We start from the raw sequence: 22,132 nt of genomic DNA on the forward strand, positions 1-22,132 counted from the left end.
TAACCTGACTCAATTTACAATAGACTTAACCTGACTTCGTCAAACCTGATCTACACAATTGAATTAACACCTCTAGACGTAGGGCCAAAGGGGCCGAAAAAGAAAAGACCATATAAAAGAGAAAAGTTTGGGAATGAATTTTTTGAGTAAAAAACTCCTTCTATCCCTAAATTTTTTTTTCATTGGACTTTGCACAGTCTATAAGATGCGCCTTATAATAAATAACTTTATTTTTATACGCATAAAAATTATAAAAACTTGATATTGATAAAATATACAATAAGACGAATCCAATAATACCACACATGACTATTACAGTACCTCTTATTGGTTAATAAGAATTTATAGTCAAAGCTTTTTATAGTTTGACCCCATTATTTACAATGGGGCAAAAAAATGACAGAAAGTGTAAGTGTTTTGTTCTTGTTATAATATTTACTTGTAAGTTGTAACCATTATATTTCAAACTCAATTCAGTAGTTCAGTGAGCATAATCTCATTTGATAATAAAATGAGTTGGGAAATATCGTTTGGGCCAAAAATTAGTGTTGCATATAATAGTTAATGTTACAAACTATTATGTACTCATATTACCTTTGAGTTTTATATGTGCCATGTTACCTTGAAACTTGTTTTAACGTAAATTTTTGGCATGCAATAACATCAAATCATCAATTATGTACTTTGTATGGTTAATAAGATCTCAAATACTACGTATGTTTTTACATTAGTACTCCCTTTGTTCCTAATTGTTTGCTTCACTTTCCTTTTAAAGGTGTCTCCAAAAGATTGCCCCATACTACTTTTGGCATGTTTTCCCACTTGCACAGTTGCACTCTTTCTATCTCTCTCCTCATTGATATTTGTGTCAACCCATGTGCATCATTTTTTGCTCAAAGTCTTAATAAAGTAGATTTATAGTTTGAGTCAAACAATTGGGAACAGAGGGAGTATAATAGAACAAAAAAGGTTATAGCTGATAATGTCAATAGTATATACTACGGAGTAGAAGGTTATAATGGATGATTCGGAGTAAAATATTATTAATTTAATTTCATTACAATATTAATTTGATAGTGTTGGTGCAAATCACTTGTAAAAAATAAAAATTAAAATTAAAAAAAACGTAAAAGAACCAGTGGTATGGATATACATACTACGTATACTACTACTCTACTATACTCTAGAACTAGAATACAATAAGTATGAGATATTTCAAAGTCTGTTTCCCAAGTCAATCCAAGTCAACTCATCCTTTTAAAGACGTCAATACTGTTAGTTACTTTGTTCTGCCTTTGCTTGTCTTCGTTCATTCATCTCCCTTTTCTGAGTCTGAATATATAAATACTTGTATTATATATAACGCCATTGTCACAGTCGACGAAAGAAGCAAACACGTACGAGTAGTTGAAAATGGGCATCGCCATAAACTACTTGTCGATTTTGTTTTTGTGGAGTCTCTTTGTATTTTCTCATTCATCTTCAACTCAGAATTCAGTCTTGCTTAACCTCTATCATCATATTTTCCATGATCCAGAATTCACTCCCTTATGGAATGCAAGCGCAAACCCATGTACATGGGTTGGTGTGATATGCACCAACAACTCTGTTACCCAACTCCATCTCTCCAACTTCGACATCAACAATTCAAGTTTTCTATCAATTGCATGCCAAATTCAGTCACTGCAAGCTCTTGATGTTTCCGACAACTTTCTACATTCAATCCCAGATGATTTCATCACCATTTGTGGCAAACTTCCAAGGCTGAAATCAGTAGATTTTAGTGGGAATTCTATTTCTGGAAAATTACCTAGTTTCAATAAAGGTGGTTTTACCAACTTAGAGTCCCTCCACTTGTCTAACAATTTCCTGAATGGAAGCATTGGAGCGCGGTTTGATGGGTTGGTGGCTCTCAAAAGCTTGATACTTCACTCTAATCAATTGACCGGGTCAATTCCTAGCCATCTTTTTGGAAATTTGAAGGGGTTACAAGAAGTTGATTTGTCATACAATCATTTCCAAGGCATAATTCCAGAGCAGTTTCGTCATTGTAACAACCTGACATATCTTGATCTCTCTTACAATAAGTTGACAGGTACGATCCCTGCTGATATTGGTTTATGTCAGGAGTTATTGTCTTTAAACTTGGCGGAAAACAGGTTATCTGGTGAATTGCCAACAGAATTGGGTAATCTGAAGCAGCTTCAATGGTTGAATCTCGAGGTGAATAGCTTTGTTGGTAAGATACCTCATGAATTCACACAGCTATTTAAATTGATACACCTAAATATCAGCTGCAACTCGCTGAGTGGTTTAATCCCACCTTTTATCTCAAACTTGAGTAACCTTGGAAACCTGGATTTGTCAAATAACAAATTAAGCGGTTTAATGATCCCTCATTTCCAAGGCAGAATCCCAGAGCAGTTTGTTAATTGCAACAACCTCACATATCTTGATCTCTCTTACAATAAGTTGACAGGTACGATCCCTTCTGAACTTGGTTTATGTCAGGAGTTGTTGTCTTTAAACTTGTCGAAAAACAGGTTATCTGGTGAACTGCCAACAGAATTGGGTAATCTGAAGCAGCTTCAGGGGTTGAGACTCGATTACAATAACTTTGTTGGTAAGATACCTCATGAATTCACACAGCTATATAACTTGAAACGCCTAATTATCAGCTGGAACTCGCTGAGTGGTTTAACACCTTTTATCACTAACTTGACTAACCTTCTTTACCTAGATTTGTCTAACAACAAATTTAGAGGTTCAATCTTCCCTTTTATCTCAAACTTGACTAATCTTGAAAATCTGGATTTGTCAAACAACAATTTTAGAGGTTCAATCTTCCCTTTTATCTCAAACTTGATTAACCTTAACAATCTAGATTTATCAAACAACAATTTAAGTGGTTCAATCCCTCCTATTATCTTTAACTTGACTAACCTTGTAAACCTGGATTTGTCAAACAACAATTTTGGTGGTTCAATCCCTATTTTCCCTTCTATCTCAAACTTGAAAAACCTTGAACGCTTAGATTTCTCAAACAATAATATAAGTGGTTTGATACCCAAAAACATTGGTGAAATGTATTCCCTCATTGAAATCCAGTTAGGAGACAACTATCTTAGCGGATATATTCCTTCCATGCCCATAAGTTTAGATTACGCTCTGAATCTCAGTAACAATTGTTTCAAAGGACAAATCTCAACGTCACTTAATCAACTGTATTTTCTGAAGATATTGGATCTCTCCAACAACAGATTTTCTGGTAAAATTCCAATCTTTTCTTTTGTTGGCTTGTTGCTTTTGCATAGATATGTTCTCTAACTCTCATAATAATCATAAAACTTCAGGTGTCATTCCATCAATTTTTGAAGACATGCTACAGCTCACATATTTGAACTTATCAGGCAACAAGCTGTCAGGGAACATTCCCTCAAGACTCGGGTCAGGGTATCTGAGCTCTCTTGATTTATCATATAATAATCTGTCTGGTTCGATTCCACCAATGCTGCAGAAATTCACATACGAAGCTTTTGCCGGCAATCTTGACCTCTGTGGACAACCAGTTACAGCCAGCTGCGACATGGTGAAAGGAGGAGATGACGAAGATGAAGGCAAAGGCAACTTTTATATAGGGTTGTACGTGAGCATAGGGCTTGGATTCTACTTTGGATTTTGGGGAGTGTGTGGTACTCTTGCACTAAAACATACTTGGAGATATGCCTTCTTCAGCTTCATTTACAGTGTATATAACAGAATATATGTAACTATAGCTATTTATGTTGCCAGATTTCAGAGGAAGTGTCTGACATAAGCACAGTCTGTATTTTATCATCTCAATATCATTGATGCAGTTTACGTTGTTGAATAAGCTAAGCTATATATGTTTCAGTGATTCACATAGTATAGCACCACCTACTTCTCCTGATTGATAAAAGTTTTCTTGAATCTCCGGGGCTAGATGTTCCTTCAATCGTTTTTGTTGTTAATCTTGTTATTGTTGTTGGATCATAACATTATGTTCATTGTGTTTTAAGTAATCTGTTTTTTTTTTTCTTCTGGAAATCATCCACTGACCACTGTATGTCTCCATTATCAAGACAGCTTTAGCCTTAAGTCAAAGCAAGTGTTATATCAAATTTAAACACACACTGTATTTTCTCAAGTAACATTGTCATCAGTTTATTAGAGATCAAAGTTTCCTGTAAGCAGTAAGAATGGACACATTCAACAGTACAAATTATGTCAAAGCAAGTAATGTACTATGTTACTCAAAACTTCCCTTCCTCCAATAAAATACAGTGAGGAAATCAATATAATTGCTTGCCAAGGGACATTAGTAATCGTGTTTGGTTTTCGGATTTTCCGAGTTGTATTGTTCCTATTTAGGAGAAAGATCTCCCTATGAATGAAAGGTAAGTGCCATTGGGCCTCGATTCAAAAAAAAAAAAAAAAAAAGTATTCCGTAATTTTTAATTTAATTATAGATTAGGAAGAAAATCAGACTAATTTTTATACTCCGTACAAATATACAAAGTATATATATACGTACATGCATGTGATGTTACTATCTAGATGGGGGCATGCAGTTACAAAACACTAATCAACGTGGAAAATGGTTTAGGGAGAGATAGATAGTCTAAATGTAGCACAATTCAGTCAATGCAACTTTAAATAGGGAAAATCCAAATCTTTGCCCGATTTTTCCAAGTCAATTCAACTTTTGAAACACGCCAATACTCTTTGTCTTCTCCTTCTTTCTTCCTCCCTTCTCACTCTTACCTCTGTTTTGCTCCTCTGTTCTAATTCTTCTTTCTTCATTCTTAATTCCTCACTTCAAAACACCAACACTTTTATCCAACATGAAAATTGATGGCCTGAATTTCTTCTTCTTGTTCTTCATTCTTTTCTTGAATTCGGTTTCTTCACAGCTATCTCCAACGCAGAAATCGTCCATGATCAATCTCTCCAAGCAAATTCACAGCCAAGTGTCCTCTTTCTCATGGGATACTAGCAAAGACCCGTGTACATGGACCGGTGTGGTATGCAATAACCTCAACAGCTCTGTCATCAAACTCTCTCTCTCTAGCTTGAAACTCACCAATTCCAATTTCTTACCTATTGTATGCCAAATTTCTTCTTTGGAGGTTCTTGATGTCTCCAAAAACCTCCTAAACTCAATACCAGTTGAATTTTTGTCGAGCTGTGGCGATATTTCTACGCTCAAATCAGTTAATTTCAGCTGGAACAGAGTTTCTGGTCCTCTGCCTTCTTTTGAGAATGGCTTTACCAATTTAGAAGCCCTGGATTTATCTCAGAATTCGCTGAGTGGATCCATTGGGACGCAATTAAACGCGTTGGTGAGTCTCAAAAGCTTAAACCTTAGCTCAAATAGTTTCACTGGTTCCATTCCAACCAACTTCGGAGAAGTCAAGGGGTTAGAGCAACTTCAATTGTCAGCCAACAAATTTCAAGGCACTATACCAGAACAGCTTGCTGATTACAGAAATCTAACCGTTCTTGATCTTAGTTTGAACCAGCTCAACGGGAGAATTCCTTCCAAAATTCAGGAGCTCCCTAAGTTGGAAGTGCTAGTGTTGTCAGGTAACAAACTAAGTGGGGAGGTCCCCGATATTTTTTCCAATAACACAAGACTACAGAGATTTGCAGCCAATCGGAACGGTTTTCATGGCAGTATACCATCTGGGATAACAAGGTTTCTGAAGAATTTGGACTTAAGTTACAATAACTTAAGTGGTTCAATACCAAATGATTTATTGTCACAAACAAACTTGCAGACAGTTGATCTCTCTTACAATGGGTTGATTGGAACAATACCTGGGAATGTTTCTTCAAGTTTGGTTAGGCTCAGATTGGGAGGTAATTTACTGCAGGGATCAATTTCGCCGATCAATTTCAGTAAGCTTCAGAGCTTGGTTTATTTGGAGCTTGAACATAACAACTTGAATGGGACAATACCTGTTGATCTTTGCTCATGTCAGAAGTTAAGCTTGTTGAACTTGGCTGAAAACGAACTATCTGGGGAATTGCCAACAGAATTGGGCAATCTGAAGCAGCTTCAAGTTTTGAGTCTTCAGCTCAACAACTTTGTTGGCAATATTCCTGGTGAAATCACCCAGCTATCCAAGTTGACAAGCCTAAATATCAGCTGGAATTCGTTAAGCGGTCCAATTCCTCCTTCCATCTCAAACTTGGGAAAACTTGGATACCTGCATTTGCAGGAGAACAAGCTGAGTGGTTTAATACCCATAAACATTAGCAGCTTGTATTCTCTGATTGAACTCCAGCTAGGGAAAAACCATTTTAGTGGGAGGATTCCTCCGATGCCCCGACTTTTGCAGTATTCTCTGAACCTGAGCCACAATTCATTTGAAGGGCGAATCCCAGAAGCATCACTTGATCTGATGACTTCCGTGGAGATTTTGGATCTCTCCAACAACAGATTTTCTGGTGAGATTCCAGACTTTCTAACTAGTATGCAGAGCTTAACATGGTTGTTACTTGACAATAACAATCTCTCTGGAGTTATTCCAGAATTTCGTAGCACTGTCATTGTAGATACCAAAGGAAATTCAGGTCTTTCTTATCCACCACCAGATAGGCCAAACACCAACCAACCTACTTCAAGTCACGTCAAAATTGCAGTGGTGGTTTGTGCAGCTCTCTTTGGTGGTTTGATTGGGATTCTTGGGATTTTTCTTTCATCGCGGCTATGCTGCAAGGTTCATGATGTAAAAGTTCACTCAAGACAACCAGATTTTCCCATCCTTCTGGGTGTAGAAAGTTGCATCTTGACAAGTGATAGTATAAAGAATAATGATAATTAAATCAACAATATCATTATTAATTACCATTTATAGCTAGTGTAATCCTTATATAGTTGTATTACTTATTAACAGTAAATATCAGCATTTTAAGAAAAAAAATTAAAAAATCATGATCACGGTTTTCAAATAGATATGTGGACTGCAGTAATACTCATTACTCATGGATATACCAAGGACTTCACTAACAATGGTTTAGATAAAAAAATAAAATAAAATAAAAGGGACCCAATAAACCGAAATTATGATCGGTGGGCAAAAATGGCATATTTTGGTATTAAAAAGGTACTTCGTAAGTTTTAGGGGTGATGTCGTAAAACTGGTATTGGTATTAGCAATTTACCTTTACCAAATTATGCCATTTTTGCCCCTGATAAACAATACTCCATATCCTACCTCCGATTCTTATTACTCGCAACAAAGGAATATTTTATATCTCACAAATAATACCCCTTTCTTACCCCTTTTTGCGAGTAATAAAAACCGAAGGTAGTATAATTTGTTATTTCCCCTAGCAACTGGAAACATAGTTATTGATTTCAGGCTAAAAATTCCACAATGAATCATTTTTCCAATTACGGAGTAGTTTAGCTCTTACAGTATAACTCAGAATGCTTCAAACTTACAGCAGCAGAAGAGCAGAGACTAGAGCTTTAAGGGCCTGAAGAACCGCTTGTCAACTCAATAATATTCAGTAACCCTTCCCTTCGACCGTCGCCGTCACTCGAACCTCCTTCCCTTCCCCTTCCCCTTCCCCTTCCATCACCACAAAACCCAGCAAAATTAAATCCCCAAATCCAATATTAAACCCTAACCCTTTGAGTTTTTTAGTTATTTTGTTCCGGGCGAGTGGTTGCTGGTTTAATTTGGTGATTTTTGTTTTTTATTTATTTTTCATCTATTTTGTTTCAGGCTGGTGATTGTTGCGCTGCGGTGACTGATTTGCTGATGTTGTTGGAGAAGTTACCGGACCTGTTGGGGGCCGTAGCAAAAATTTTGGGAGCCTGTTCCTAAATTCTAATTGAAAAAAGGGCCTTAATGTGAAAATTCCTCAGTTTCCGAATGATAGTCACTTTTGTCGTTTTTAGTGATTCAAAATGTTAGTCAATTTGTTTTTTTTTTCAAATACCATGAATATTATTTTTTTTTTTAATCAAAATTCTCTAACATTTGCAAAATTATTTGAGCAAATTTAAGTTTTATATGTACTTTAATGTAAATTTACTTTTTCAATGTATTTTCTTTAATTCTCCCTAATTCCCGTGATTTTTCTTCAAAAGTGACTATCATTCGGGGACGGAGGGAGTACACTTTTTTATTTATTTATAATTTAGACAATGCACAATTTCTATATAGTATATACGAGTATATACATTACAAAATGAAAATACTTTTGTATAACAATGAAATCGAACCACATACAAAAGCGCAAATTCTATGCTACTCCTCCAAGTTTATAAAATTTATGTTATTTTAATAAGAACTTCTTGTTCTTTCAATTTATATGTGTTATTTCAAAATAAGCATAAGTTATTTTATATTTGCAAGTTTTTTTTTTCCAACATTGATCCTTTCACTGTATTCCAGATTTATGAAATTCATGTTCTTTTGATGTGAACCTCTTATTATTTCAATTTATATATATGTTATTTTTTAAATAAGTACATGTTATTTTAATAAATGCATGTTTTTTTTTTATACATGATGTTAAAGTAAATAAGTGAATAACATATTATTTTAGCAAAATAACACAAGGTTTTAAGCAAAATAACTCAAGTATATTTGGTATGGAGTAGTGGAGCACCGTGATCCAGGAGTATATAATACTAATTGTACAAAAGATGAAAAGATTATATCTAACACAATATAATAATAACATCATAATATTATATTTATAATAATATTGTCACAGTTTGAAATATTATACGATTAATTATACTACAGAGAAAATGTCGAGTGAGAGCGAGAGAGAAAAAAGTCTGTCGAGTGAGGAAAATGATCTCCTCCAGAGATCTAATAAAAAATGTAAACGAACCCAATCAGAATTAGAACTGAATGGGGATTCAATTGAAGAATTCTCTTCTGGTGACGCGGCAATGGAAGAATGTTCCGTTGTTCCGGAAACTATTGGTATAGGAAACAATAATCAAAAGTCGATATCTTATGGCCAAATGGCCAGGGGTTTCGGTAGAAATGTTAATCCTCTGTTTGAGGGGATTATTCATGAAGAGGATCCAGTCTTTGATGACGATGTGCCGTTGGATTGTGACGAGGACGACGACAGTTGTCCTGTCATTTATCTGACAAAAGAGGAAAAAATAAGACTTCGTCGTCCATGGAGAGATGCTATTATCATCAAACTATTTGATGGGCGCCTGAGCTATGAAGTCCTCATGAAAAGGTTAAAATTGAAATGGAGTTTGAAAGGGGAGATTGCTTTAACAGATGTGGGGCATGCTTATTATGTTGTCCGGTTTAGTAATCGAGAGGATTACGAATTTGTGATGACTGAAGGGCCGTGGATGATAGGGGATAGCTACCTGACCATTCGAAAATGGGTTCCTAATTTCGTCTCTGATGAAGAACCTATTAAGAAATTAACGGCCTGGGTTCGTATTCCGCAACTATCAGTTGAGTATTTTGACAGGGAATTCTTGTTCAAAATAGGATCAAATATTGGTAGGGTCATTAAAATTGATAGGAATACCGAATCAAAAGATAGAGGACAGTATGTTCGTTTCTGTATCGAGGTAGATCTTACTAAGCCTCTGCTATCTAAATTTAAGTTGAATGGGAGAGTGTGGCGTGTCCAATATGAGGGTCTTCGGATGATTTGTTTCAAATGTGGTCGTTTAGGTCATAAGGATGATGGTTGCCCAGCTTTCAAAGCTGCGACTGATCAAACAAGTCAGGAACAATCAGAGGTTGAGGTTCCTTGTGCCGATGTTAACAGAGGAGTGTTCGACAAAAGTCAAGTGCAAGGGAAACGCCCTGAGACTAGTGACAAATATGGAGCATGGATGCTTGTCCAAAAGCCAAATAGGAGAAATAATCCTAAGGCTAAGTCAGATAGCAATATGAAGCAACAAGTCCCATCGAAGCCTAGACAAAGTGCTCCAGTTACTAAAGAGTCAGGGAAGTCTGTTACAAAAAGTAATAATCAGTCTGGGAAGACCAACAACAGTGGGTCTAGGTTTGCAGTTCTTGGAGCAGAGGAGGACAAAATTGAGAATTCAACCGAGCAGCGCCAATCAACAGTAGCTAAGGATGGCAAGAGTAAATTTTGGAAAAAAGTGCCTAATGGCAATAGAGAGTTTTCAGGAATAGAGGACAAGCCTGAGGAGGATGTTGAGACAAACAAGGAAAATTTTCGAATTGAAAAGGTAATTTTGGAGGGTGATGATTCGGGAGAAAATATGGTTGAGGATAATTCTGATGTATTTGTGGAAAGGGACAATTCTGAAGTGAATTTGGAAATCAGTAATATGGAAGATGTCATGAATGTAGACCAGAACTTAGAGGATTTGGAAGTGAATGATTTGATTCGGGGAAATCATGTTGATTTAGTCAAAGATAGAATTTTAAATAAAAATAATATCATTGGAGATATTGATAAGGGGATTAAGGAGAATAATATCTTTCCGAATTATGCTGAGAAGTTAGGAAAAGATAATAGACCTCCTTTGACTAATAAGAATAAATATTCTATTCCCAAAAATAGCTTCAAAAAATCAGACTCGGCTTCTCCTTATGCGAAGTTGATTGGAAGCAAAGGCAAAGAAAACCGTATTCACTCGAATTTGAAATCCTCTCACCATGAATCCGTTGCAAGTCCCTGTAACAATGGAGATGAGGATCCCCCCAAGCTTCGAGATGTTTGTGGATTACCATACGGAGGGGCCATACTTGATAGTGGTGCACCCTGTGGCAAACAAGGCGACGATTCAGGTGGATACTTACATCCAACCGGAACACGACCCTCCAAGCATGATGGCGAACTTTACACTGCCAATAGAAATAGAGGGGCCAATGAAGGCTCTTCGACAAGCTTTCCTAAGCTTGATGCCTGATGTTCCGATGAACGTAAGGGATAGATACCCAAATTTCCCAGAGTTTAATATGTCAATTAAGATTTTAAGCTGGAATGTTCAGGGTGTTGGGAATAAATTGTCTATCATTAAGGAGTTAGTTAGAATTAATGACCCGACAATTTTAGTTTTAATTGAAACTCATATGAGTGGTGAGAATGCTCAACAAATCTGCAATAAGATCGGCTTCTCAGGCCAGCGTCGGGTGGAAGCTCAAGGGTTTCGAGGAGGTATTTGGCTCTTTTGGAGGATGGATAGGATCTCTGTGTCTGTGTTTGGAGAACACGCTCAACATTTAACTGTGGAACTGAAAAAGGCAGGTGAAGATCCTTGGCTCTTTTCTGCAATTTATGCGAGCCCGGGAAGCAACTTGAGAAGTGAACTTTGGGAGGAATTGGAAAGAATAAAAAACGCATATTCTGGTCCCTGGCTTCTTGCAGGGGATTTCAATGAGACGATGTCTATGGACGAGATAAATGGAGTTGGTGGTTCTGAGATGCAAAGAAGGTGTAGAAATTTCTCTAATTGGGTAGAGAATAATGGGTTGATTGACTTGGGGTGTTCAGGCCCTGCTCATACTTGGTTTCGTGGTTTGACTCCAGAAACATTTAAATCTGCTAGATTAGATAGGGGTCTAGCCAATGATTCTTGGAGATTAAAGTTTGAGGAAGGAGCAGTGCGAAATCTCCCGAAATCCACCTCGGATCACTGCCCAATTTTGATCAGTACTTCGGGGTTTGCTCCAATCCCAAAAATTTTGAAGCCTTTCCGCTTTCAAGCAGCCTGGTTAACGCATCAAAAATTTGAGGATTTCATGCATTCGAATTGGAGGAGTGATACTCTATTAGTGCCTTTCTTGCGAAAGTTTGCGGACATGCTTGATAGATGGAACAAGGAAGAATTTTACAACATCTTCCGCAAAAAATATGAATTATGGGCGAGATTATAAGGCATCCAAATAGAACTCTCAAAAGGGCGTCAAAATCATCTGATTACTCTTGAGGCTCAGCTTCGACAGCAAATGGAAGATGTCCTAAACGCTGAAGAGCTGCTTTGGTTCCAGAAATCAAGGGCTGATGCGATTTGTGATGGTGATAGAAATACGCGCTATTTTCATCTATCAACAGTGATTCGTCGAAAGAGGAACAGGATTGAGACTTTGAAGAATAATGTAGGGGAATGGGAAACTGACCATGTCCGAGTGCAGCAATTGGTGGTTAATTATTGGCAAGGTCTGTTCCAGGAGGAGATTTAAGGTTATGTCGACACAAGCTTGCTTTGGGATTATTTCCCAGAGATAACAAGCTCTGATATGGAAACTCTTAATCGGCCTTTTAGCCCTAGTGAAGTGCAGCGCGCTCTAAAGAGTATGCAACCGTTTAAAGCACCCGGTCCGTATGGCTTCCAACCCTTGTTCTACCAAAGGTTCTGGGATCTCGTGAGTCCGAGTTTGATAAGTCTGGTGAAGAATGTGCTGGAAGGTAAGGAATTTCCTGAGGGGTTAAACGATGCATTTTTAGTGCTCATTCCGAAAATTGAAACCCCGGAGAAGGCTAACCAGTTTAGACCCATTGGGCTTTGTAACATAACCTACAAGATCGTGACTAAGGTTATTGTTAACCGGCTCAAACCGATTTTACCTTCCCTTATTTCTCCTACTCAGTGTAGTTTTGTCCCTAAACGACAAATTACTGATAATGTGATAATTGTGCAAGAAATGCTTCATACTATGAGGAGAAAACAAGGTAAAATTGGATATATGGCGGTGAAGATTGATTTTGAGAAAGCCTATGATAGACTCCGATGGAAATTCATTAGAGACTCTTTGATGGAACTTAGACTACCTCAAATTATGGTTGATCTGACTATGCAATGCATCACGTCGGCTAGGTTGCAAATTCTTTGGAATGGAGAACCTTTGGAGGCTTTTTCCCCGACTAGAGGTATACGTCAAGGAGATCCACTTTCTCCATATTTGTATGTTATTTGTATGGAGAGGTTGAGTCATTTAATTGAGAGGGAAGTGAAGTTGGGAAGTTGGAAACCGGTGAAGGCTAGTTTCGATGGACCTCCAGTATCTAACCTCGCGTTCGCAGATGACTTAATTTTATTTTGTGAAGCGTCAGAGGAGCAGGCTGCCATCATGAAGCACTGCTTAGATCAATTTTGTGCAGCGTCTGGTAGTAGGGTTAGTGCTGAGAAATCGAAGGTCTACTTTTCGAACAACACTAATTTGGATATAAGAGATAAAGTTTGTGAGGTGTTGGGTATGGATCGAACTGATGATTTTGGAAAATACTTGGGTGTGCCCACGATAAATGGTCGAACTTCGAAAAGGGAGTACCAATATCTTGTAGACAAAGTGAATGGTAAATTAGCGGGGTGGAAGGCCAAGACTCTTTCTATTGCGGGGCGTGCAACCCTGATTCAATCCACCTTGAGCACCATTCCGTTTTATACTATGCAATCAACAAAGTTGCCTCGCTCAACATGTGATGAAATTGATAGGCTGAGCCGTAATTTTTTGTGGGGTGAGAGTGAAGGCAAACGAAAAGTGCATTTAGTAGCATGGGATAAAATTACTAAGCCGAAGGAGATTGGAGGTTTGGGATTTAATTCCATGAGAGAGGCTAATAAAGCCTTTTTGGCTAAATTAGGTTGGCTCCTTCTTGCGGAACCTACTGCCTTGTGGTCCAGGATTTTACGAGCCAAGTATTGTGACCATCGGTGTGACCTTGATATGTTTCAAGGAAAGTCGAATGCTTCGAGTACTTGGAAGGGTATTCTAAATAGTATTGACATTGTGAGGAAATGAGTGAATATGGCTGTTGGCAATGGCAACCGCACGTTCTTTTGGCATCACCGTTGGGCTACTACTCAACCTCTTATTGACTTGACAACGCAAGAACCCCCGGTACCAGTCCAAGATATGACAGTTAATGAAATGTGGGATTGCAATGTGGGTTGGAAATTGGAGTTATTTGCGGACTACTTGCCAAGTCAGGTTTTAGGGGAAATTGCTTCTCACTGCGTTGTAGAAGATGAGGAGGTAGTAGATGAAGTATATTGGAAGGGTACACCTTCAGGAGGCTTTTCAATTAAATCAGCTATTGCTATTATCAGGGAGGAGGATTCTGTCGAGACAAATGTGTTTCAAGAATGGAAGGCAATTTGGAAGTTACCTGTACCGCAAAGAATAAGGTTCTTCCTTTGGCTAGCAGCACAAGATAGGTTGATGACTAATAAGAATAGGTTTATTAGACACCTAACTGAAGACCCCCGTTGTCAAATGTGTGGGGCTGATGATGAAGATACAGAACATATATTGAGGAAGTGTCCTGCTGCTCGATAATATGGCAGAGGTTGGGTGTTCAATTGAATGCTGAAGACAGCTCGTTGCCTTTTCTGAGTTGGATCGTGAAAAATATTGTTAAGGGAGATGAAATTAGGGGTGAGGAGTGGCCAAGAGTTTTTGCTGTGACTTGTTGGTGGTTATGGAGGTGGAGAAATGAGAGAGCGTTCAATCCGGATCCTAGTATTCCAGTAGATCAGGTGATTTTTATTTTTACAAGGGTGGGATTGATCAAGCAAGCCATGGATAATAGGACTCTAATGCAGCAAAAAGGAGGTAAACGCAAGAGAGAAATGATCTTTATTCGATGGATTACTCCAAATGTTGGGTGGGTAAAACTGAACACAGATGGCGCGTCGAAAGGAAACCCAGGAAGGGCTGGAGCTGGAGGCTTAATCCGTGGCTGTAGTGGTGAACTATTCGAAGCTTTTGCTCTTAACTGTGGTATTTGTTCCTGCACTAAAGCAGAATTGATGGGAGTAATGCGTGGCCTTATGCTAGCTTGGGAGTCAGGACATAGGAAGATTCAGCTCTCGATTGATTCAGAGGTAGTTTGCTGGTTTGTTAGTGGAGGATACTCCTGCTAACTCTCCATACATTCATCTCATTCGCAAATGCAAAGCCCTGATTTCTACTAGAGATTGGGAAGTTGAGATTTCACACTGTTTTCGTGAGGCTAATCGTGCGGCGGATTGGCTTGCGAATTATGGTGTGGATGCAACGCCAAAGTTTATTCTCTTTGAGGCGGTCCCGACGGGCCTTCAGACCGTTTTATTGGAGGATTTGGGGGGTGTTGCTCTGCCTCGTATGGTGCCGCAAAATAAGGTTGCTTAGTTGTGCCCCTATGGCATTATGTTAGCTTCCAGTGTTGCTTCGCTTTTTGTTTATTTTCCTGCTTTTCTTTTCGTTTCTGTTTTCTGTGGTTTGTTTTCTTAAGGGCTTTGCCCCTCTTCATCAACAAAAAAAAAAAAAAAATAATATTGTCACATATACAATGATAATAATTATACTAGGGCCATACAAACAATCAAGATTTCAAATAAATGATATAATATTCTAACCCAAAGGCCAAAAAAAAAAAAAACAATTAAAGATTCTAACATATATACAAGTTGCAAAATTAAAAAAAAAAAATCAGCCAGCTATGAAACTCGAAATAATAGGAATGATGAACATACTGCATAAATAAAAAATATATAGGCTTGTAGAAGAATTAGAAACCAGCCGTACAAAAATAATTGCTTCAATTGACCTCATCAAAACCAGAAAAGATAAAAATAAATAAAAAAAATTACGAAAAAAAAAGAATTAAAAAAGAGTGAAATTAATTGCTTCAATTCGTTTTTGTTTTTGTTTGATTGTGTATCAATTGGGATTTAGATGAATAGATGATTGAAGAATAATGGAAGATAACCCACCGTTTGATAAAAAATAGGGTGTACCGGTTCGAAGAGTGGGACCATGGAGAGCTTAAACGTAAGAGAGGGAGACCGAAAATAACTTGTTTGGAAGGAGTTAGGAAGGATATGAGGTATATGGTTTGTATGAGGATGAAGCATTAGACCGTAAGAGATGGGGGAGGAAGATTTATGTCGACGACTACACGCAATAATCAAATTTGGTTCATGTTAGCTGACTCCACTTATGGCCTTATGGGATTAAGACTTTGATTGATTGCCATTGTTATGGAAGAAAAATAATTTGAATTTGACCGAGTATATTTTTTGTTTCCATTGAAAATCTTTGAATGGAGACATATGATATATAATTTTCCATGGAATTAATTGATGTAATTATGATATACTAATCTGAATTGATGGAGGGATTTGAAAAATCGTAGAAATTTATATGGAATTTTGAATAGAGAGAGGAAAATAATAGACGTGATTAAAAAAAAAAAAAAAAAAAAAAAAAAAACTAACTAAGAATAGGAAGAAAAAAAAAATCCTTTAAAATTGGGGCCCTGTGCAAGGGGCTTGCTCTTCTATGAATCTAGCTTTGTTGAGTGCGCGAAGTGCAAAGAAGGCAGGCGTTTGAGATGTGGGGCTGCGTCGTTGGTGGTGGGTTTGTGGTGAGTGACCGAGTGGTGACAAGGACGGAGGTGGTGGTGAGTCAATGTTTGGTGTGATGAGTTGCAGTTTTTTGGGAAAGGGGAGCGGGGAGGTGGGGGAAGGGGAGGGAGTGGTGCCATGGTGGACTATGTGGTGGCTAGTGGTCATGGTGGGGATCCAGGGAGGGAAGGGGGATGAGGGAATGGAGAAAAAGTTTTTTTTATTTTTATTATATATAACTTTATTTATTTTTTAAACTAAACTAATTTTATGTTGTTACATGTTTAATAACCTGTAATATTAGGTTGAGCGACCGGTTAGGACTTGGGAGTGTTATTGGCGAATAAGGTATAAATTTCAGATTAATATAATATATAATCTAAAGTTGTAATTAATATTGGCGCATAAAACAGAGTTGAGAATAATGGTGACAAGTTTTCTTAAATATTAGTCAGTAAAATAAGTAAAGCAAGTATTTCAAGTTAATTCAAACACGTCAATACTGTTGTGCCAATCTGCTTACTTTTCCCCTCATCTTCCTTGTTCTCCTGTCAGGATATAACGCCATTATTGTGACAATCAATTAAACAAACACCGAAACACGTACTTAAAAAATGGGCATCACTACCATAAACTACTTGTCGATTTTGTTTGTGTTTCTTTTTTGGAGTATGTTAGTGTTCTCTCAACAATCTTCAACTCAGAAATCAATCATGCTCAACCTCCTTCAACTTATCCAAGATCAACAATATTATGATGGTAATTATTATCCCATCCAATGGAATGCAAGCACAAACCCATGTACATGGGAGGGTGTGATATGCACCAACAACTCTGTTACCCATCTCCATCTCTTCTTCTCCTATGGACTACCTAACTCAAGTTTCTTATCTGTTGCATGCCAAATTCAATCACTCGAGGTTCTTGATGTTTCCTACAGCCATCTGTATTCAATCCCAGATGAATTTATCACCATTTGTGGTAAACTTCCAAGGCTGAAATCCGTAAATTTTTGTGGGAATTCTATTGATGGTAATCTACCTTCTTTCAATGAAGGTGGTTTTACCAGCTTAAGGTCACTGGACTTGTCGGATAATTCATTGAATGGAAGCATTGGACCCAAGTTAGACTTTGGTCGTCTCAGCTCTCTTAATTTGTCCTACAATAATCTGTCTGGACCAATTCCAACCACGATGCAAAAATTCGGATTTGATGCTTTCGTTGGGAATAGTTACCTCTGTGGGTATCCATTAAACAGCTGCGGCGTTGCAGGAGGAGGAAATGACTCTTCCATTCAAGATGAAAAGAGAGGCAAAGATAGTTTTTATATAGGGTTGTACGTGAGTATAGGGCTTGGATTCTATTTTGGTTTTTGGGGAGTCTGTGGTACTCTCGCATTAAAACATTCTTGGAGACGTGCCTTCTTCAACTTTGTTGATAGAGCATGTAACAGAATATATGTCACTGTAGTTATTTGTATCGCCAAATTTCAGAGGAAATTTCAGACTTAAAATTGTACTCGTAGTCTGTAGTTTCTCATCATTTTGGATTGAATATATAATTACGTATGTTTAAGTGGTCTTACATAAAATAAAACAAAATTTCCTGGGATAGATAGTCTTTGGGCTGTTTCTGTTTCTGATTTTGTTGTAGGATTACTGCGTTATAATTAATTAACGAGATAATTGCTTATTACTCTCTTATATGCTGTACATACCTTTTTTTTTTTTCCCAGAAAATCATGCAGAGTGCAAAATTGGAAGAAAAATGTGTATAATATGTCCTCCTCTAGATCTCTAGTCCCCTATGCTACAACAACAATCTGCTTTCTTAGTTTCTCACAGATCCTAAAGAAGGGTCCAGTAATAATTTCCCTACCATACGACCCTTACCAGATGAAAGGAGAAAGATAAAAATGGGGGTGGGGGATTTAAGGGAGCCCCACTCGCAAAAACCGCAACTAGTAGGATTCAAACTCATTCTTACCACTACGTCAAATATTACTTGTAGTCATAAAGCTACTACGTAGTAATTTATCATAAAATAGGTGGTATATAAAACTAAATCTTATAATTCGTACAATGTACAAAGTATATATCTACGTACATGCATGTGATGTTACTATCAGATGGGGTCATGCAGTTACAAAATACTAATCAACGTGGAAAATGGTTTAGGAAAAGATACATAGTCTAAATGTAATGTAGCACAATTCAGTCAATGCAACTTTAAATAGGGAAAATCCAAGTCTTTGCCCGATTTTTCCAAGTCAATTCAACTTTTCAAACACGCCAATACTCTTGTCTTCTCCTTCTTTCTTCCTCCCTTCTTTCACTCCTAACTCTGTTTTGCTCCTCTGTTCTAATTCTTCTTTCTTCATTCTTAATTCCTCACTTCAAACTCAACATTTTTATTCAACATGAAAATTGACAGCTTCACTTTCTTCTTCTTCTTCTTGTTCATTCTTTTATTCTTGAATTCGGTTTCTTCACAGCTATCCCCCACGCAGAAATCGTCCATGATCAACCTCTCCGACCACCTTCACAGCCAAGTGTCCTCTTTCTCATGGGATACTAGCAAAGACCCGTGTACATGGACCGGTGTGGTATGCAATAACCTCAACAGCTCTGTCATCAAACTCTCTCTCTCTAGCTTGAAACTCACCAATTCCAATTTCTTACCTATTGTATGCCAAATTTCTTCTTTGGAGGTTCTTGATGTCTCCAAAAACCTCCTAAACTCAATACCAGTTGAATTTTTGTCGAGCTGTGGCGATATTTCTACGCTCAAATCAGTTAATTTCAGCTGGAACAGAGTTTCTGGTCCTCTGCCTTCTTTTGAGAATGGCTTTACCAATTTAGAAGCCCTGGATTTATCTCAGAATTCGCTGAGTGGATCCATTGGGACGCAATTAAACGCGTTGGTGAGTCTCAAAAGCTTAAACCTTAGCTCAAATAGTTTCACTGGTTCCATTCCAACCAACTTCGGAGAAGTCAAGGGGTTAGAGCAACTTCAATTGTCAGCCAACAAATTTCAAGGCACTATACCAGAACAGCTTGCTGATTACAGAAATCTAACCGTTCTTGATCTTAGTTTGAACCAGCTCAACGGGAGAATTCCTTCCAAAATTCAGGAGCTCCCTAAGTTGGAAGTGCTAGTGTTGTCAGGTAACAAACTAAGTGGGGAGGTCCCCGATATTTTTTCCAATAACACAAGACTACAGAGATTTGCAGCCAATCGGAACGGTTTTCATGGCAGTATACCATCTGGGATAACAAGGTTTCTGAAGAATTTGGACTTAAGTTACAATAACTTAAGTGGTTCAATACCAAATGATTTATTGTCACAAACAAACTTGCAGACAGTTGATCTCTCTTACAATGGGTTGATTGGAACAATACCTGGGAATGTTTCTTCAAGTTTGGTTAGGCTCAGATTGGGAGGTAATTTACTGCAGGGATCAATTTCGCCGATCAATTTCAGTAAGCTTCAGAGCTTGGTTTATTTGGAGCTTGAACATAACAACTTGAATGGGACAATACCTGTTGATCTTTGCTCATGTCAGAAGTTAAGCTTGTTGAACTTGGCTGAAAACGAACTATCTGGGGAATTGCCAACAGAATTGGGCAATCTGAAGCAGCTTCAAGTTTTGAGTCTTCAGCTCAACAACTTTGTTGGCAATATTCCTGGTGAAATCACCCAGCTATCCAAGTTGACAAGCCTAAATATCAGCTGGAATTCGTTAAGCGGTCCAATTCCTCCTTCCATCTCAAACTTGGGAAAACTTGGATACCTGCATTTGCAGGAGAACAATTTCAGCGGTTCAATACCAGAAAACATTGGCAACTTGAATTGGCTGATTGAACTCCAGCTTGGGAAAAACCATCTCAGTGGGAAGATTCCACCAATGCCCCGAAATTTACAGTATTCTCTGAACCTCAGCCACAATTCATTTGAAGGGCGAATCCCAGAAGCATCACTTGATCTGATGACTTCCGTGGAGATTTTGGATCTCTCCAACAACAGATTTTCTGGTGAGATTCCAGACTTTCTAACTGGTATGCAGAGCTTAACATGGTTGTTACTTGACAATAACAATCTCTCTGGAGTTATTCCAAAATTTCGTAGCACTGTCATTGTAGATACCAACGGAAATTTAGGTCTTACTTATCCACCACCAGATAGGCCAAAGACCAACCACCGGAAAATGTCAATTGCTGTCAAAATTGCAGTGGTGGTGAGTGCAGCTCTCTTTGGTGGTATGATCGCGATTCTTGGGGTTTTTCTCTCAATGCGACTACTTTACAAGGTTCATGATATAGATGTTCAGTCAAGACAGCCAGATCTTCCCGTCCCTCTGGCTATAGAAAGTCACATCTTGACAACCAATAGCACCCATAAATCAAACATTGATTTTACTAAAGCCATGGAAGCAGTATCAAACCCATTAAACCTTGTCTTGAAGACCAAGTTTTCGACCTACTACAAAGCAGTCATGCCCTCAGGAGTAAGCTACTTTGTCAAGAAACTCCACTGCACCGACAGGATTTTCCAACCAAGCAACCAAGGAAGCTTTGGGCAGGAGCTAGAGGCTCTAGGGAAGCTGAACAGTTCAAACATCATGACTCCTCTAGCTTATACACTGGCTGCAGATAGTGCTTTTCTCATCTATGAAATGTCATTCAAAGGAACTTTGTTTGATTCCCTACATAGAAGTTCTGGAACTCTTTTAGATTGGGTGAGTAGGTGTAGTATAGCAGTCGGGGTGGCTCAAGGCCTGGCCTCTCTCCATGGATGTTCAACTGGTCCAGTTCTGCTTTTTGACCTCTCAAGCAAAACTGTCTTGCTCAAGTCAGCGAAGGAGCCGCAGATTGGAGATATCGAGCTTTGTAAGGTGATCGACCCCTCAAAGAGCGCTAGCAGCCTATCGGCTGTGGCAGGTTCTGTTGGCTATATTCCACCAGGTAAAAGATATATACATTATTCAGTCTTTCCATCTTAAATTACCTAATTTATGCATTTTGTTTTGCTTTAATATGTTTTTGGTTGGATTTTACTTTCTGTTTTGGTTGGTTTCTTATCATAGTTTCAAATTGTAATTTTCTCGGGTTTACAGAATATGCTTACACAATGCGGGTGACACTGGCGGGAAATGTATACAGCTTTGGGGTGATTTTGCTAGAGCTGCTAACAGGAAAGCAGGCAGTTAGTGAGGGGACAGAATTGGCTAAGTGGGTTCTTAGAAATTCTACACAGCCACAAAAATGGGATCGGATTCTTGACTTCAGAGTCAGTCGGACATCACCATCAGTCAGAAGCCAGATGTTAGCAGTACTCAAAATTGCTCTGGCTTGCATTAACGCCTCATCAGAGGCAAGGCCAAAGATGAAGAGTGTGCTAAGGATGCTGTTGAATGCAAGATGACCACAGCCTAGAAGAACTCAAGTTAACAACTACAGAATGTTGATTTTGAATTAGCCACGAAATTAAGACAGCCTTGGCAATGGTTTTGTAAAATATACATTAGCTATCTTTACACAAGTCAATCACTGCTAGCACCAAATTATTTTTGATATTTTAAAAATGAAAATTGATAAACACAGAGCAATAAGTACAACTTCATATATGCAATGAATTCTCTTTAGCAGATGATTGTTTATTGTTTGCAGAATATTCTTCATTTTAACTGTAAATCATAAGACACAAACTCAGCAAAACTGTATCAGATACTCAAAATTCACAGGCGCTTAAAGTGGAACAGGGTATTCACGAATCTTGTTAATATATAGAAGC

At 38.0% G+C, this 22,132-nt stretch overlaps 3 protein-coding genes across 3 annotated transcripts; all 3 read left to right on the forward strand.

The window, feature by feature from the left end:
• The first annotated feature begins 1,312 nt into the window (after positions 1-1,312).
• LOC145639773 (uncharacterized) lies at positions 1,313-3,894 on the forward strand. Its single transcript, XM_081691098.1, has 2 exons — positions 1,313-3,268; positions 3,354-3,894. The coding sequence occupies exons 1-2, from the start codon at positions 1,414-1,416 to the stop codon at positions 3,815-3,817; spliced, it is 2,319 nt and encodes a 772-aa protein (XP_081547224.1). The 5' UTR covers positions 1,313-1,413; the 3' UTR covers positions 3,818-3,894.
• Positions 3,895-4,795: 901 nt separating this feature from the next.
• On the forward strand, positions 4,796-6,955 carry LOC145639774 (uncharacterized). The gene has a single exon (XM_081691099.1). It carries the CDS (start codon positions 4,866-4,868, stop codon positions 6,849-6,851), a length of 1,986 nt encoding a protein of 661 aa, XP_081547225.1. The 5' UTR covers positions 4,796-4,865; the 3' UTR covers positions 6,852-6,955.
• An 11,687-nt stretch (positions 6,956-18,642) lies between these two features.
• On the forward strand, positions 18,643-22,047 carry LOC145639775 (uncharacterized). The gene is made up of 2 exons (XM_081691100.1): positions 18,643-21,303; positions 21,456-22,047. Exons 1-2 carry the CDS (start codon positions 18,759-18,761, stop codon positions 21,761-21,763), a joined length of 2,853 nt encoding a protein of 950 aa, XP_081547226.1. The 5' UTR covers positions 18,643-18,758; the 3' UTR covers positions 21,764-22,047.
• Positions 22,048-22,132: the final 85 nt, after the last annotated feature.

The sequence above is a fragment of the Chenopodium album genome, chromosome 7, assembly GCF_948465745.1.
Source record: "Chenopodium album chromosome 7, dcCheAlbu1.1, whole genome shotgun sequence".
Classification (NCBI taxonomy): domain Eukaryota; kingdom Viridiplantae; phylum Streptophyta; class Magnoliopsida; order Caryophyllales; family Amaranthaceae; genus Chenopodium; species Chenopodium album.